This window comes from Fistularia commersonii, chromosome 18 (genome assembly GCF_037954325.1).
Source record: "Fistularia commersonii isolate RoL2024-O1a breed Wild chromosome 18, RoL_Fcom_v1.0, whole genome shotgun sequence".
Lineage (NCBI taxonomy): Eukaryota > Metazoa > Chordata > Actinopteri > Syngnathiformes > Fistulariidae > Fistularia > Fistularia commersonii.
The window spans coordinates 5,134,348-5,148,749 of record NC_141301.1 but is presented as its reverse complement, the minus strand read 5'-3'; the positions used below and the strand labels follow the sequence as shown (position 1 = coordinate 5,148,749).

Genomic DNA, 14,402 nt, shown 5'->3' with positions numbered 1-14,402 from the left:
CGTCCGCCTGCTTTTTAGGTGAAAATAAACTAAAGTCTGCATGCGTCGTTCTGTTCCATCTTTTTGTCTCCGGCCATGCATCACATATACCGCTTACTATTGCAAAGTCCCTAAGTCTGAAGATGTACAGTATTAATAGCCTCTTGTGAGAGCAGAGCATTCAAAGCATGCTACAGATCTCCCAATGGGAGCTACTATTAATCATTCTAAATCCTCTACACGCTGTCCTTCTCTGGTGTTGATCCCATTCTCACTGAACAACAGCTTTGCTGAATTACCATTAATGTATCTGCTGTAGGCGACACGGTGGGGCAGTCGTTTCCTCCAGGCTCTCCTGTTTCCTTCCACATTCAAAAAAACATGCGGCAGGTTAATTAGAAAAAAAAAAATGGTACAATTGCCCCAAATAAGTGAGTGAGTGAGTGAATGAATATTGCCTGTCTTTGTATGTGGCCTTGCGATTGACTGGCGACTAGTCCAGGGTGTAATGTACCGTATGACGAAATAACGAATAAGTGAATATATAGTCAGTTAACATTTACATTTCTGTTGTGGCAAAGAAAGTAAACGCAGGAGAACAAACAAAGAAACAACTTACTTCATCCCTAGGCTGCGCACATACAATAAATACTATGATACATGTGTTACTTTCTTATAATTCTTTCACACGGTTCCCAACCCTGCCTCATTTGCAGGTGCGTTTGGCCGCTAAAGTCGAAACAGCATTCTGTCTTGTTATTTTTAACTATAGCTCATTAAGGTAGCTTGCTAATTCATTCAAAGCACAGGCTCTGTGAAATGAGTTGCATCTCATCTGGCCACGCTGACAGATGGGACTGAATCGTGTTTCATGGATTATTCCATGAGCGTTCAGAATGTACAAGAACAAATATTGGTCGCAACATTGGTTGCACCAGAAAGAGGCCGGTCGGAGACTCCCTTAAAACGAAAGGAAACCAAGTAAAAGAGCGCTGGTATAATGTATATCTCCTCGGTCTCACTCACAGGGAAGACATTGAATGTTTATTGATATGTTTATATCGGTCAATGTCTTCCTTGTGTTTTGAGCTGAGCTCAAATGCCCCAAAACAAAGTTGCCCGGTCAGATTTAAAGTTCACCTCTTCCTCAGGGTCCCCAGCTGTGATCACAGCCTCATTGAGAAGGTAGGATTACCTAATTAAAGGCTTAGGCACACATGAAAGATTGTGTGTTTTGTGTCTTAGCGGGGAGTTTGTGTATTTGCGTAAGTGTGTTTTTCTGTAAAGCCTCACGCTCATGAAGCCCCGCATGCATGTTCGTCCGGGGGTGTTTGATTTGAATCTTATCTGCATTTTAAAGGGCCCAGGATAGGAAGAGGGAGGAAGGGAGAGGCAGGTCGTTATTTTGACTGACAGCGTTTATGTTTCCGTGGGAGCCGCTGAGGCAGACAGATTAGATAAGATGAGTGATTGGCTGGGGGAGATTTATGGCCGGAGAGTCACAGTTAACATTCACCTTGTGTTTTAATGGAGCCTGGGTTTGAGCGACTGCGCCGCACACCTTGGGGTGTGTTAAAACTCACGAAGGGCGCAGAGACAATCACCTTCACACACCTGGAAAGAGAGGGAACTAATAAGCAATGCATGATGTCACTAAACATAAACCATCTGTCTTGCTTGTTTCATGATGTTGTCTTTGTGATTCCTCTGTCATTGTGTTCAACATGATCAAACATATTTCCTGTCCTTGCGCTTTTCCCAAGATTAAGACAGAATGTTGAGACGGACACTTCATTTTGTGATCATGAAATCATTTGTTTTGTCATTTATTTTTTGCAGTATGTATTATATGGCACCTCCAGTTTGTGTGTCTAAAGTATTATGTGACTTGTGTTGTTCTCTGTAATGATAATTACATGAAACTCACATTGTTGATTTTGTTACTCCTTTTATTCATGTCATGTGGTTGATTGATAATTTATTCATCATTGGGTTTTTGTTTCCTTTTTAGTTGTGTCTGGTAAGTTGAAATGTCACCCGCCATCTAGTCACCGCCCCCAAACGAGACAGGAAGCTGTCACAACCCCCTTCCACTCTCCTCCCATCAACTCATCACCTTCCAAACAGCACTCGTGTTTCTAGTATCATGGGCAACGGTGACAAAAGGACATTAATGGGTAAAATATGCTCAGCTTGGGGTTTCAAGGTAAAGCTGCATTGTTTTGTTGAATTATTTTCCCCTTTTTTTTAATGCATTACCAAACACTTGGTCTAATTTTTTGGACAAAGTATTTCTGTATTTCAAATGACAGCTTTCTGATTGCTTTTGTATTACACAGCCCCCTCTATGATTCACACTACAGCAAGAATATCCTATTCGGAGCATATTGTCAGTTTTCTTGAAACTGAAGGTTTTCACAAGCTTGTATTTGGACCTCTATACTCCTTCCATAGTGTCCTTTCGTAGATGGCCCATTAAAAGTAGAAAGGTCTAGTGTGTCACTGTAGACCTGCACTGGTGACATTGGCTGACACGGAACTCAGTCTGAGATAGAATCTGTCATTAAGATGCATTTCAACTGCTTCCTGGTTGAGGCTTGCACTATTGGAGGGTGTCAGCATGGACAGATGGCGCAAATATATCCCCCATTTCCATGTAAATTTTAATGGTCCATGCCCTTGCCCATGCAAATGAGGGGCAGCTGAATAACCTTTTTGTTTTTTCTCTCATTACATCTTTAATGTGGCTGCATTTAGATTTGCATCGGCTTCCTGTTTAATCTGCACCGCGCCACATTTTGCAAAGTTTTGGAATAGTCTAACATAATTCACACACCTGCAGCATTCATATTTCTTTTGTTCTTTATTTAAATAACCCTCTTAACTGTAGTAGTGTAGTAGTGTTTTATTGACGGTAAACCGTCTGAATGGCTGCTTTTCAGTGCCCCCAGCATTTGTGGTGAGGCCGAGGAACCAGGTGGTCGGAGTCGGCAGAACCGTCACCTTCCAGTGCGAGGCCACCGGTAACCCACAACCAGCCATTTTTTGGCAGCGGGAAGGAAGTCAGGTACACAAACCTTTTATCCTTTGAGAATATCTCAAAATTATTTTACATTATATTACTCACCTGCATCTGATCTATTCCGTTTCCCCTCCCAGAACCTGCTGTTCTCCTACCAGCCTCCTCAGCCATCGAGCCGATTTTCCGTGTCCCAAACCGGGGACTTGACCATCACTGACGCTGAACGCTCAGATGTGGGATACTACAGCTGCCAGGCTCTGAATATCGCTGGTAGTGTCATCACCAAGGCTCTGCTAGAGGTCACCGATGGTGAGCAAACCCTCTGTTTTTAAAAAAGCCTCCGCGCACAGCAAAACCCCTAAAAGATGATCGGTGATCATTGAAAGAAAACTAGAGGGCATGAATATTGGTATTTAAGATAATCTTTGGCTCATGGGGATAATGCTGCTCATGTAAAATTCTGTGGTTGGGCTCCAGAGCATATTAATATCCAAATTGTGGTTGGTGAGGTTTGGTCTGGCCTGTTCAATGTGTTCTTGTCAGAGGTGGAGACTGTCTGGTGCCTGTGTACCCAGACCATGGTTCATTTTTTTGGCTTCTATGGCTTCTCACTGGCTAATGTCTCCTCCAGTATTCCATGGCTGGCTACTGTTGGAAGCCTGTGGCTGTATGCTGAGGTCTGGATTGGGTCCTTTAATTACTGTGCTCGCCAGTCCCTGTCAGCCCGGTGGATTAACCCTGGCTTTATCCTCACCATGCCCACAAAGATTTCGGCAGCTATTATTTTGTAAATGACACACCTTGGTTCATCCCTTCTTTTACTATATGTCGTTCTTCATCGCCGGCCCGAGATGGCATCCCCGTGTCTTCATTCACTGCCATCTCCCTCTTTCTCTCCACCTCTCTCTTACTCTCATTCCGTCTTGCTCTCTGGATAATAATAACAGTTATTAAAGTGAGTAGGCTGCTCTAAGGCCTCCGCCACTCTGCAGGCAGATCTAGTAATTACAGGTCATGCTGACAGTGTTTTAGTAATTGCACAATCCCCGGCACACAAAAGTGAAGAAAAAACAACTCCCAGATTACACCGCAGCACAGCTCTCTATTCAGAAATATACACATGCAACAATATATGTAAGTGTTAAGTGCTATTTTGATTGCTCTTCATTCAGTGCACTGGCATGAGTGGTCATCAGGAGTGCTATGAATAATAATAATGAGAAGGGGGCAGGCAACCCATCTCAGGAACATAATTAATCGCATGTAGCAGAAACAAATAAAAGGGGGAGAATGATTGACTGTAACTGAAGTCTCCTCTCTTGTTACCTCTTCTTCATTTCTGTTTCATTTTTGTCTCTTTCCATGGTATCCCATCGCTACGCACGATGCACTCTTTATGTTTGAGTGCAGATTCAACAAATGGTACAGTATAGAGGCGTAATTTTTACATCCTTGTGCTGATAAAATTGTTTGTTCTGCCTGGCTGGTGTTTAAACATTTCCACCCTTGTTTCACAGTTTGTGACTTGGGGGATGGTCCAGGGGTTTGTTTGCTGCATGTTTGAATATGCCAGGGTTAGGTAGAGCTGCGGTGAGATGACCGAAGCATATGATGCTATGTTTTTAATTACTTTCATTTGGCGAAATGTTAACTCCTGCTGCTGAATGATTACAAAATTGCTTCTTGTTCTTAAAATTGGATTTAATTAATCTCCAGCTACCCCTAAAACCTTCAAATGGTTGTATTTCTACACGCTGCTTTATAGTTAGTCCCACAGTTCCCTGTGTTTTGTGTGTTTCCGTGTACAAACCAGTTGAAACTGACAGTGTTTCTCATGTTCCTGCCTGACCGTAGAGCTTTTCCCCTACCATTTTTTTCACACATTGGCTCAAACAACTCATTCTCCCTCCGCAGTGGTCTCAGATCGCCCACCGCCAGTTATCCGACAGGGACCGACCAATCAGACGGTCGCCGTGGATGGCACAGTGGTCCTTAGCTGCATTGTGTCGGGTAATCCCACTCCCACCATCCTCTGGAGGAAAGATGGGGTACTAGTGTCCACTCATGACTCTCGAGTCAAACAGCTTGACACAGGTGCCCTGCAGATCCGCTATGCCAAGGTAAGACTCGCTGACAGACATGCTCTGATCCGTTTTGTAACATGCAAAATAAACAGCACTGGTCGCTATGCAATGTGGAGTTCATTTGTAATTGGATATGAATGTGTAAGCCTGCCTAGCACCGTGTTTATATAGAAAACATAATTGTGTTTTCCATCCAAATTGTCTATTAGATTGTCTTCAAAGTCAGATTCGATTCAAATAAACCCCGATGTGGTGCGTATCACTTATATAATGCACTAGGAAAATCCCTGCTGGTTTATAAATAACATGTATTACCCTGCCAACACCCAGCCTCAGTGAGCTGTCAGTCAGTTGTCGTAGATTTGAAATGCAGTCTGTGAAGTTGAACAGTCTGCAGCTCCTGTCAGTCAGCAAGCACAGTGGGTTTTCCGTGTAATCTCGCATGTGAGCAAAACATATGTGTATGTGTGTGTGTGTTTGTGTGTGTGTGTGTGAGATGGCATCTGTGTGATGCTGAACACACAGGAGGAGACAAGAGACGGGGGCTTCTTGCTTGTCTCCCAGATGGAGGCATTGTAGGGTCAGAGTTCGTATCAATTTGTAGCGTGCTGATAAATGCTGGCATGTCTTGTGGTTACAAGATTGCATGTGATAGGGCCGCTGGTGAAACTCATGCAGCTCAGGATGCGCCTGATCCCCTTTCCCCCAGTAAACTCCCTGGGCATTTTACTTTAATGAACTTGTCATTCGTAGCCAATAATGTTATAATGAAGTTTTTTTTTTTTTTTTTTTTTTTTCAAATCAGTGAGGTAATTTATTTTAATAACATGATTCTCTGTGTGACATTATGTGATAAAAACAAAGACTGAACACCCTGAGGGTCATGAATAGGACCTGTTCAGAGTGAGCACACAATTAATCATTATTTTTTTATTTATTTTTGTTTTTTATTATTTCGTTTCAACTCATGTCTGGGAGGCCAGAGCATGCATTATTCTTTACTGACATATTTGTCTTACTTATTAACTCTGTAAACAGCTAACAGACCAGAAATACAGCTGAGTAAAAGTATGTGGTATGTTTTTACATTTACCAGACATTTTTCAAGCTTCACTCAGATTCTTAAATGTCAAGGAAACCTATCAATGGATTTTTTTGTACATTTGAAAGAACATACGTAATATGTTACAGTTAAAAAAAGTATAGGCCCGAAATTCAAAAGCAATTGATGAGTGTTCAGTTGGTATAGTTAAAGGTAACAATTCATGACTTTAGGTAAGAAATGGGTTTTTATACTGAGTCAAGCCAACTTACTGCACTTTGATTGGACAATATCTTGCACATGGATGCTTTCCCCATCAACTATGTGCGCTTTTATTCAGGACTCAAATGAATGATGTTTTTTTTGAGTTTGTTATTGAAGCAGTTCTTAAATTTGATTCCCGAACAAAGCACAGAAGAACCTTGGGTATTGGCTCCTTGAGACAAGTTTCCAGACAAGGGGTGGATAAATAAGATAAAAAACAAATAATCTGTGCTACAGTATTTTCCCAAATATTATTTTGGATAATATTAAAGCTATGGTAGATTAATGTCACGGGGGCTTTAGGGGATGAGGCTTTGGAGGGAAAGGCACATTATTTCATACTTATAATAACAGTAGTGCTAACAGTTATGTGATAATCGGTGACTTGATACAATTATTGCGTTCATGTTCATCAAAGAAAAAACAATTGTTAGCATGGAGAGGCCACATCAGTATGTCTGTGAGAGAGGCCAAGGACCCGGGAGGAGATATGAGGTTCCTACCATGCATTCACGAAGGGGATTTGAGCGCAAAGGAATGAGAGAAGTGCATCGTGGGATATCTTACTGCAGAGTTAACCAATGGCAGTATAACTCTGGGCTAGTCTTGCGCTAACTATAAGCTTTCGCAAAAAGAAAGATTTTTAGCCTTTTCTTAAAGAAAGAGAGGGTGTCCACCCCTCAGATTAAGATTTTGAGGATGGTTTCACAGTAAAGGAGCTTGTTAATTGAAAGCTCCAGCCTCTGAACCTGCTTTCAGAGACTCGAGGGACCACAAGGGAGTGAAGAGATCTTTACACTCTTACACGAATGATAAACCTAACCTACCACTGTAGCTTACCTGAAACATTACCCTGTAGTTCAACTGATTCATACTGTGCCTTTCAGCATGCATACTGCTTTTCCCGATAATAGTTTATGCACTTACGCTACATCCCCTGCAGAGAGCAGCCATTTCCATGTTTGGTACTAGCGGGGATAGAAGGGAGAATAAAAAAGGTCCCCAAATTAGTCCCTGATCCGAAGAAAATCTTTTCCAAGAGGCTGCTACTTAGCCTTTCTGGCTGGTTTCCCTCAGGTTCTGCTATGAAAGAGATGATATTGAGATTATCAGGCAATGACAGCTGCTCGCTACACACACTGTCAGAATGTCAATAAGCAGAGCAGTCGTGGCACTGGAGAGATAGCAGCCAGGAGAAGAAGCTGTTCAAATAGTTCCAGTTTAAACATAATTCTACTTGTCTTCCTCCAGCTTAGCGATACTGGCACATACTCTTGCATTGCCTCCACCCCCAGCGGGGAAGCCTCATGGAAAGCCCATTTAGAGGTTCAAGGTGAGGTTGTTCTGCAATGTTATTTTTCAAGCCACCTTGTATGTTTTGTGCCATTTATTCACCTGCTCCTGTTCTTTGCCATTTCTGACGTGAAGAGTTTGGCATGCCAGTCCAACCAAACAGACCCACTGACCCAAACCTGATTCCGAGTGCCCCTTCCAAGCCTGAGGTTACAGATGTTACACGCACCTCGGTCACTCTTTCCTGGAAGCCTAACCTTAATGCTGGAGCCACGCCCACCTCCTATATAATAGAAGCCTTTAGGTAAATCAAATCAGCTTGACCATTAGTAAGCATGGCTCACTTGAAACCTTTTAAAACTTTATTTCCTCCTTGCGTCCGCAGTCACGCATCAGGGAGCAGCTGGCAGACCCTGGCAGAGCATGTGAAAACTGAGTCATTTGTAGTGAAGGGCTTGAAGCCCAGCGCAGTCTACCTCTTCTTAATAAGGGCAGCCAATGCCTATGGACTGAGTGATCCCAGTCTCATCACTGATGCTGTGAAAACACAAGGTGAGAAGTGTCTCCTTATTTACCATGGTTTTGGTTGTATGCAGTTACATCACAGGCGTCAAACTCTGGCCCGCGGGCCAAATTTGGCTCACTCTGTAATTATATTTGGCCCACAAAGCCATACCAAATGACTATTAGAGCCGGCCCACCGGTATAGTCTACAGTGCATGTATCGCTAATTCTACAAATCCCAGAATTTTCTGCTGGTGTTTTGGCACAAAAATCACAACAGGACCCATAAACACCCTCTCCTCTGAGTACAGTAGTCATAGCGACCTTATGCTAATACTGGCACCCTGCTACTTAGAGAGAAAAAAGGATTTTGCATGTGTGCAATATTAAGTTATATATTGTATAGTATTAAGCTATGCTTGCTCCATATTTGGTTTTATGCAAAACTTGTTTGGGTCCAAATGAAAAGGTTCATTGTTATATCTGGAGGAAGATTTTTTTCAATAAATATCAATGTTGGCAAGCAACTTTTTATCCCAGTTTTGAATTTTGGCCCACTGTGTATTTGAGTTTGACACCCCTGAGTTATAACATGGGTGTATCATTCACTTCTCCGCACATCCCAATGCAGATATTCCCCCAACCAGTCAGGGTGTGGACCATCGTCAGATCCAGAGAGAGCTGGGAGAGGTGATCATCCACCTGCACAACCCTACAATTCTGTCTTCGTCCTCTGTCAGGGTGCAGTGGACGGTAAGTTTCAAAAACACTTGACTGACTCCACCTAGGTCAGGGGTGCCCAATACGTTGATCGCGATCTACTGGTCGATTCTACCGGTGATTGGGTAGATCGCATGGTGTTAAAAAATAAACTTCAGCATATCATCTGTCCTCACTATGAAATTTGTGACTTAATCAATATACAAGGCAGCCAGTCTGACATCTGACCTTTCCTGACACATGGGTCACCGTGCATGCGCATACAACGGCGCTAAGTGCTGCAAAACTCTATAGCTAATGCTAGTGAGTACCTAGTTATCCTCCAAATTTATTTCTTTTAACTGTAAGTAAGGGTATTAAAATGAGTGGGGGAGCTGGACTAAGTAAGAAGCCAAAAACTTACAACTTCCATAGCGAGCGGAAGGAGGACTTTTTTTAAGCTGTGTCATTTTCAAAGTGCGTTTGCCTCATCTGCTGGTCTACCATCGCGATACAGAAGAAGGGAAATGTGGAGCGGCATTTTCGGACAGTTCATAAAAACTTCGACACGGACTTCCCTCCGAAAATCGAGCCGAGGAGGAGAAGGGTGAAGGAACTAAAATCACAGTTGTCCACCTATTTATGTGAGTCAGCCTTTTCCCCACATGAACGATAATTCCAAATACCGTTCTAACATCATTTGGATGTGCGCATGTGGCTGGCTATCAGTAGCTACTGTCCAGACTACACATCCCTGGCTGATTCCATTCAGTGCAAGTCATCAGAATTAGGTAATGACGAAAAATGTACAGTTGTATTGTGCAATATAGATTCATGCAGTCATGCAAGGTACATGAACATATATTGTACGTATAAAGAATTATAAATATAATTATAAATAATGATATGTTTTGCATTTTTATAGTAGGTAGATCATTTTGACTTTTTTAAAAGTAGTTCACATGCTGAAAAAGTCTTTGCACCCCCGATCAAGGTAGTTATATGAATCATGAGTATAGCTATTTACAATCGCTTTGTGTTAAGTTATATACCTCTTGTCATACGGAGAAGGACACTGGCCATGTGTCCTAAAATGAGCCCATTTTATATCGGCCTGAGCCGGTCGGCTGGGAAGAAATCATCTCTAAAGTAGACAATGGAGCCCAGAAACGCCAAACTACATAAAACCATATAGCAGCGAGCGGGGCGTGCCAGTCTGTGCCCTCGTGGACTGAAAACACTGCATGGCTGTTAAAATAATACAAGTGAGAGCGAGGAGGCAGCCAATCCGTGCTCTTAAGTGGAAATAGCTTACAGATGTTCAGGCCATAGGTGGGAAAGGAAGAAGGTTAGCTCAAGATGTGTGTGTTCACACACAAGAGGAAGTCACATGTCCATCGGACACTCAAGCTGGTCAATGTCTTTTCTAATATAACATAAATCTACAGCTGTCTTCTCATTTAGCTGATATACATGTGGAGAATTCTCCTTGTACCAAAAGTCAAATGCACCTTCTTTTGCCTTTTGACTCACGGCCAGCCCCATATTCTCAGGTGTTATGAAATGTCATTGAAAGTGATTAATGGGTCCGGAAAACCTAAAAAAAAAGAGGGATACAGACATGTCAAGACTGATTTGAAACATTATTGTTCTGTTACCCTCTCTCCGTGGAATGTTCCACCAAAACATATGGCATGACGGAAGCAGACATTGTACTTACGAACCGCAATTTCTGTGTTTTGCAGAATTAAATCTTTTTCCAATGTGGAGTTTCTTCCTTGTACATTTTCCTTTGTGTTTTGCTAAATGGTTGCATAGTTTCAGGACTAATGAAGACCACCTGAGCTGGCAGCCTGTTTTATAGAGGAGGAATAAATCTTTTCTCAAATGTTTGAAATAGAATTGTGCTGCTTGCCTTTCACAGGGAACGGTACGGATATTCGTTTACTGGATATTCTTGTGTATAAACCGCCTGGACTCCGTCACTAGGTTAATGGGACATAGAAATCCCTCCCGATTTATATCTATGACGGTACACCAACCCATTCAACAATTTCTGGTAGTCCTTATAAAGGTCCCCTTTCCCCCACTTCCTTGACTTCAGCCAGTCAACTCACTGGGGCAGGATGAGACAGACTGTTCTGGGAGCTTGAGCCCTATTTAACCAACTCCAGACTTAGAGGAACCTCTGGCCAATGACCTCATGCTGTGGTTTTGCACAAATCGCTGATGCTCCAAATGGTGCATTGACAGTCAGTCAAAAAGAACGATGCACGATTTGATGTGATGATTTAGCACGCCATTCCTCTCAGCACCTGGTGAATCAGTCGCGCACATCCACAATAATGCTACAGTCTATGATATTACCGTATAATCTTCCACGGTCCCACTGTCTACCGTAGGGTACCTAATTGAACCAAGCTGACCATTTTGCTTTTGTTTGGTGGTGCGATCCCACTAGGTGGAGCAGCAGTCGCAGTATATCCAGGGCTACAAAGTGATGTACAGGCCCTCACCAGAGGGGGGTCAGCAGAGAAGTGACTGGGCTACGTTCGAGGTGCGCACCCCCGGGGAGGACAGCGCGGTCGTGCCACAGCTCCGGAAGGGAATCACATACGAATTCAAAGTCCGCCCCTTCTTCAATGAATTCCAGGGGACCGACAGCGATGTAAAAATTGGCAAGACTCTGGAAGAAGGTGGGGGGGATGTGCACAAGTGTGACCGCGCGAGTGTGCGCCTTAGCCCCGTGCATGTGCGCACACATGTTTTCATGTTTACACAATTTTATATGCACAGCTTGCATGAGCGACTGCGCACAACAGCTGTTCACACCAGCCAGAGTGCGGGATTATGCTATGTGGTACTGTATTTCCAAGCATGCGAGTGTGGATACCCAGCTATTTACCAGGCCGTATGGAAAGCCGTACACAACACTCTGGTCGTAGTGTTTGTCAAAGGGTGCGGTTGTGGCAGTCTGATGAGTTTTGGTTGTAACCCAGCTACAAATTTTGAGCTGTAGTAAACAGTTAAGAGAAATGTGACTGCGGAGTGTGTGTATATGTTTGGCATGTGCGGGGGTGTTTTGATTTTCTTTTTTTGTTGCTGGATTTTTCTTTTTTCTCAACCCCGTCTGTAATTGCTCACGGAGCTTTAAAACCTAACGTCTCAGAAGCAGAAAATATGGTGTTCAACCGTGAATAAGTCTGTAAAAGTTGGATTTTTAATTGTTTCTGCTAAATTACTTTACGGTTAGGGCTAACCAACTTACACAACAAAATTAGCATTTCTTTCCTGCCTCCAGTGAACATTTATTGCTTTTTTATACCCACAAAACCCATGAATTATGCTGCTTTTTATGTATATATTGTATATATGTATATATATATAAACATATAAATGTTCATTATCAGTCCTGCTTTCACTTCAGTTTCAGATAGCAAGATTTAATTCTAATTTTTTTACATATGTAAAAAAAAAAACCATTTACTTTCATGAATGAATGTGTGTTTCTCATTTTATTATTTTTGTTATTTTGATCTATCTTTTGTCTACACGCATCAGCCCCCAGCGCCCCTCCTCGTGAGGTTACAGTGATGGAAAGCGGGGACAATGGCACTGCGATTGTGGTATCCTGGCAACCTCCTCCAGAAGAGGAACAGAACGGGCTGGTCCAGGAATACAAGGTAACACACACACACAGACACAGACAAAAAAAAAAAGAGGCACTGTCTACCTCAGGTGTGAGCAGTTGGGAGTGGTACTGCACACAGACACAAAGGAGACACAAAAAGGGATTCTCACTAAGCGGATAACAGGGAAAAAGACGTTGCACAGGCACAGAACACCCCTGTGGACTTCTCAGGGATCCGCCTGAGCACGGATGCTGAGAAATAGACAATTAAAGCTGGGGAAAGAAGGGCAGATACTGGATACTGTTGGGATACAGTGCCATCTGGTGGAATCTGCAGTCGCTCACATCTTCTGTTTATTTAATGTCTATTTATATTTTTACTGCTTTAATGTATTTGTAAAAGGGATCAAACTACCTTGCACATAGCTTTTTGGTGAAGATTTATTTTTTGTTTTCCTATGACAACAATCTCTATAAATGCGTGGAGACTCAGGGTGGGCGTTTTGCTCAAAAGACAGGCGCATTAAAAAAAAAAAAAATGTTTTAGAATTAAATATGATTGCACTTTTGCATTCCAAAGTTCTCACTGAAGGCAGAATTACATTCAGTTTTGGGTCTTATTTGGAGTATTTTTTTAATCGAAAAGAGTAGTAATCATTTATAACGATACTTGTAAACCAAGAAAGCCATGCATTTGAAAAATCTGCTTTGAACCTCCTGATCAAATGCTGCAGGTTCATTACATGCTGTAGTAACAACAGTTTTAAAATTCACATTCAAATGACATTGCGGGTATTGAATCATCTAACAGAGATGTTAGGATGTTAAAGGAGGCTGATTTGTTCAGTTGCGGAATGAGGGACAACAAGCTATAAAAAAGGAGCAAGGACAAATGAAAAAAGACACGGACCTTTTATTATAACAGTGGTTATTTAGTAGGGTCCGGGGCTTTGCTAATGTATCCTTCAGCACAACCCTATTCCTATCATATATCGAGTTCCCTTTTCCTTACTTAAACGTGACACGCACTTTTAGTAAGTAGCCTGGCTTTTCGACGGTGCTTTTCTCTCATATTTAATTCCGTGGGAGTCCTGTATGTTAATTTCGAAGCCTTTTTATGTCGCAAGTAATAGGGGTTAGTGGCAAAAGTCAAGATGAGGCAGCACCGCTGAAAAAAAAGTTAAGCCACCTTTAATTTTCCAGGTAAATGTTTTCTGGTGATAGGCTTTGGAGTAATTTCATGGTTTTTAAGTCCAGCTCGGGAGCGCTCCCCGCTCATTACCGAGTTGCGTCCCTCGAGGCTCTCCCCCTGCTCGCTGCAATTTTTATTTTCTATTTTTTTTCTAAATACACAGAAACTTTGAGGGCCTTATATTTTCTGTTGTTGAAGTGCAAACACACACGCAAACAGGCATGTAATGTGAAATCCCAGGAAGTGCGTTTGTTAACCCGGTTAACCACTTCGTCTGTCAGGGAGGGGTTCAGGATCTGGCCGTCCTCAGGCCTCATGCTGCGATGTATGTATAGTTCCCTTTGTGACCCAGGGGTTAGGCAGCTTGGGAGACCCCTGTCTTTCCTGGGAGTGACAGCACATAGTTTCTGCTATAATTAAGTTATAGGGGTGATTACTGATCCCCATTTGTTTTTCATGGACTTAAGTCTACACAGAGACGTGTTATGGTTGCCTTGGTTGATACTGACTCTTTGTTCAGCAGAGCCAGTAAAACATAAAGCCGTGTTGTAAAATGTTTTCCTACCGCAGTGATGTAACACAATACCTCCTGTGTTTTCAAAAATGTTTCAATAGCAGCACTAACCAATTATAGAGACACAGATTAGCCAGTGCTACCAGTCTGAACGCTGTCACAAGATTTCTTCGTCACA

General features: G+C 42.5%; 1 protein-coding gene across 1 annotated transcript in view; it reads left to right on the top strand.

The window, feature by feature from the left end:
• Positions 1-14,402, top strand: part of robo1 (roundabout, axon guidance receptor, homolog 1 (Drosophila)) — a 245,477-nt gene that overhangs the window by 210,694 nt on the left and 20,381 nt on the right. The window contains exons 9-17 of the mRNA XM_086164719.1: positions 2,922-3,046; positions 3,139-3,310; positions 4,916-5,121; positions 7,643-7,724; positions 7,820-7,988; positions 8,070-8,236; positions 8,820-8,941; positions 11,349-11,583; positions 12,449-12,570. Of these exons, the coding sequence (XP_086020845.1) occupies positions 2,922-3,046; positions 3,139-3,310; positions 4,916-5,121; positions 7,643-7,724; positions 7,820-7,988; positions 8,070-8,236; positions 8,820-8,941; positions 11,349-11,583; positions 12,449-12,570 (1,400 nt within the window). The remainder of the gene's footprint in view (positions 1-2,921; positions 3,047-3,138; positions 3,311-4,915; positions 5,122-7,642; positions 7,725-7,819; positions 7,989-8,069; positions 8,237-8,819; positions 8,942-11,348; positions 11,584-12,448; positions 12,571-14,402) is intronic.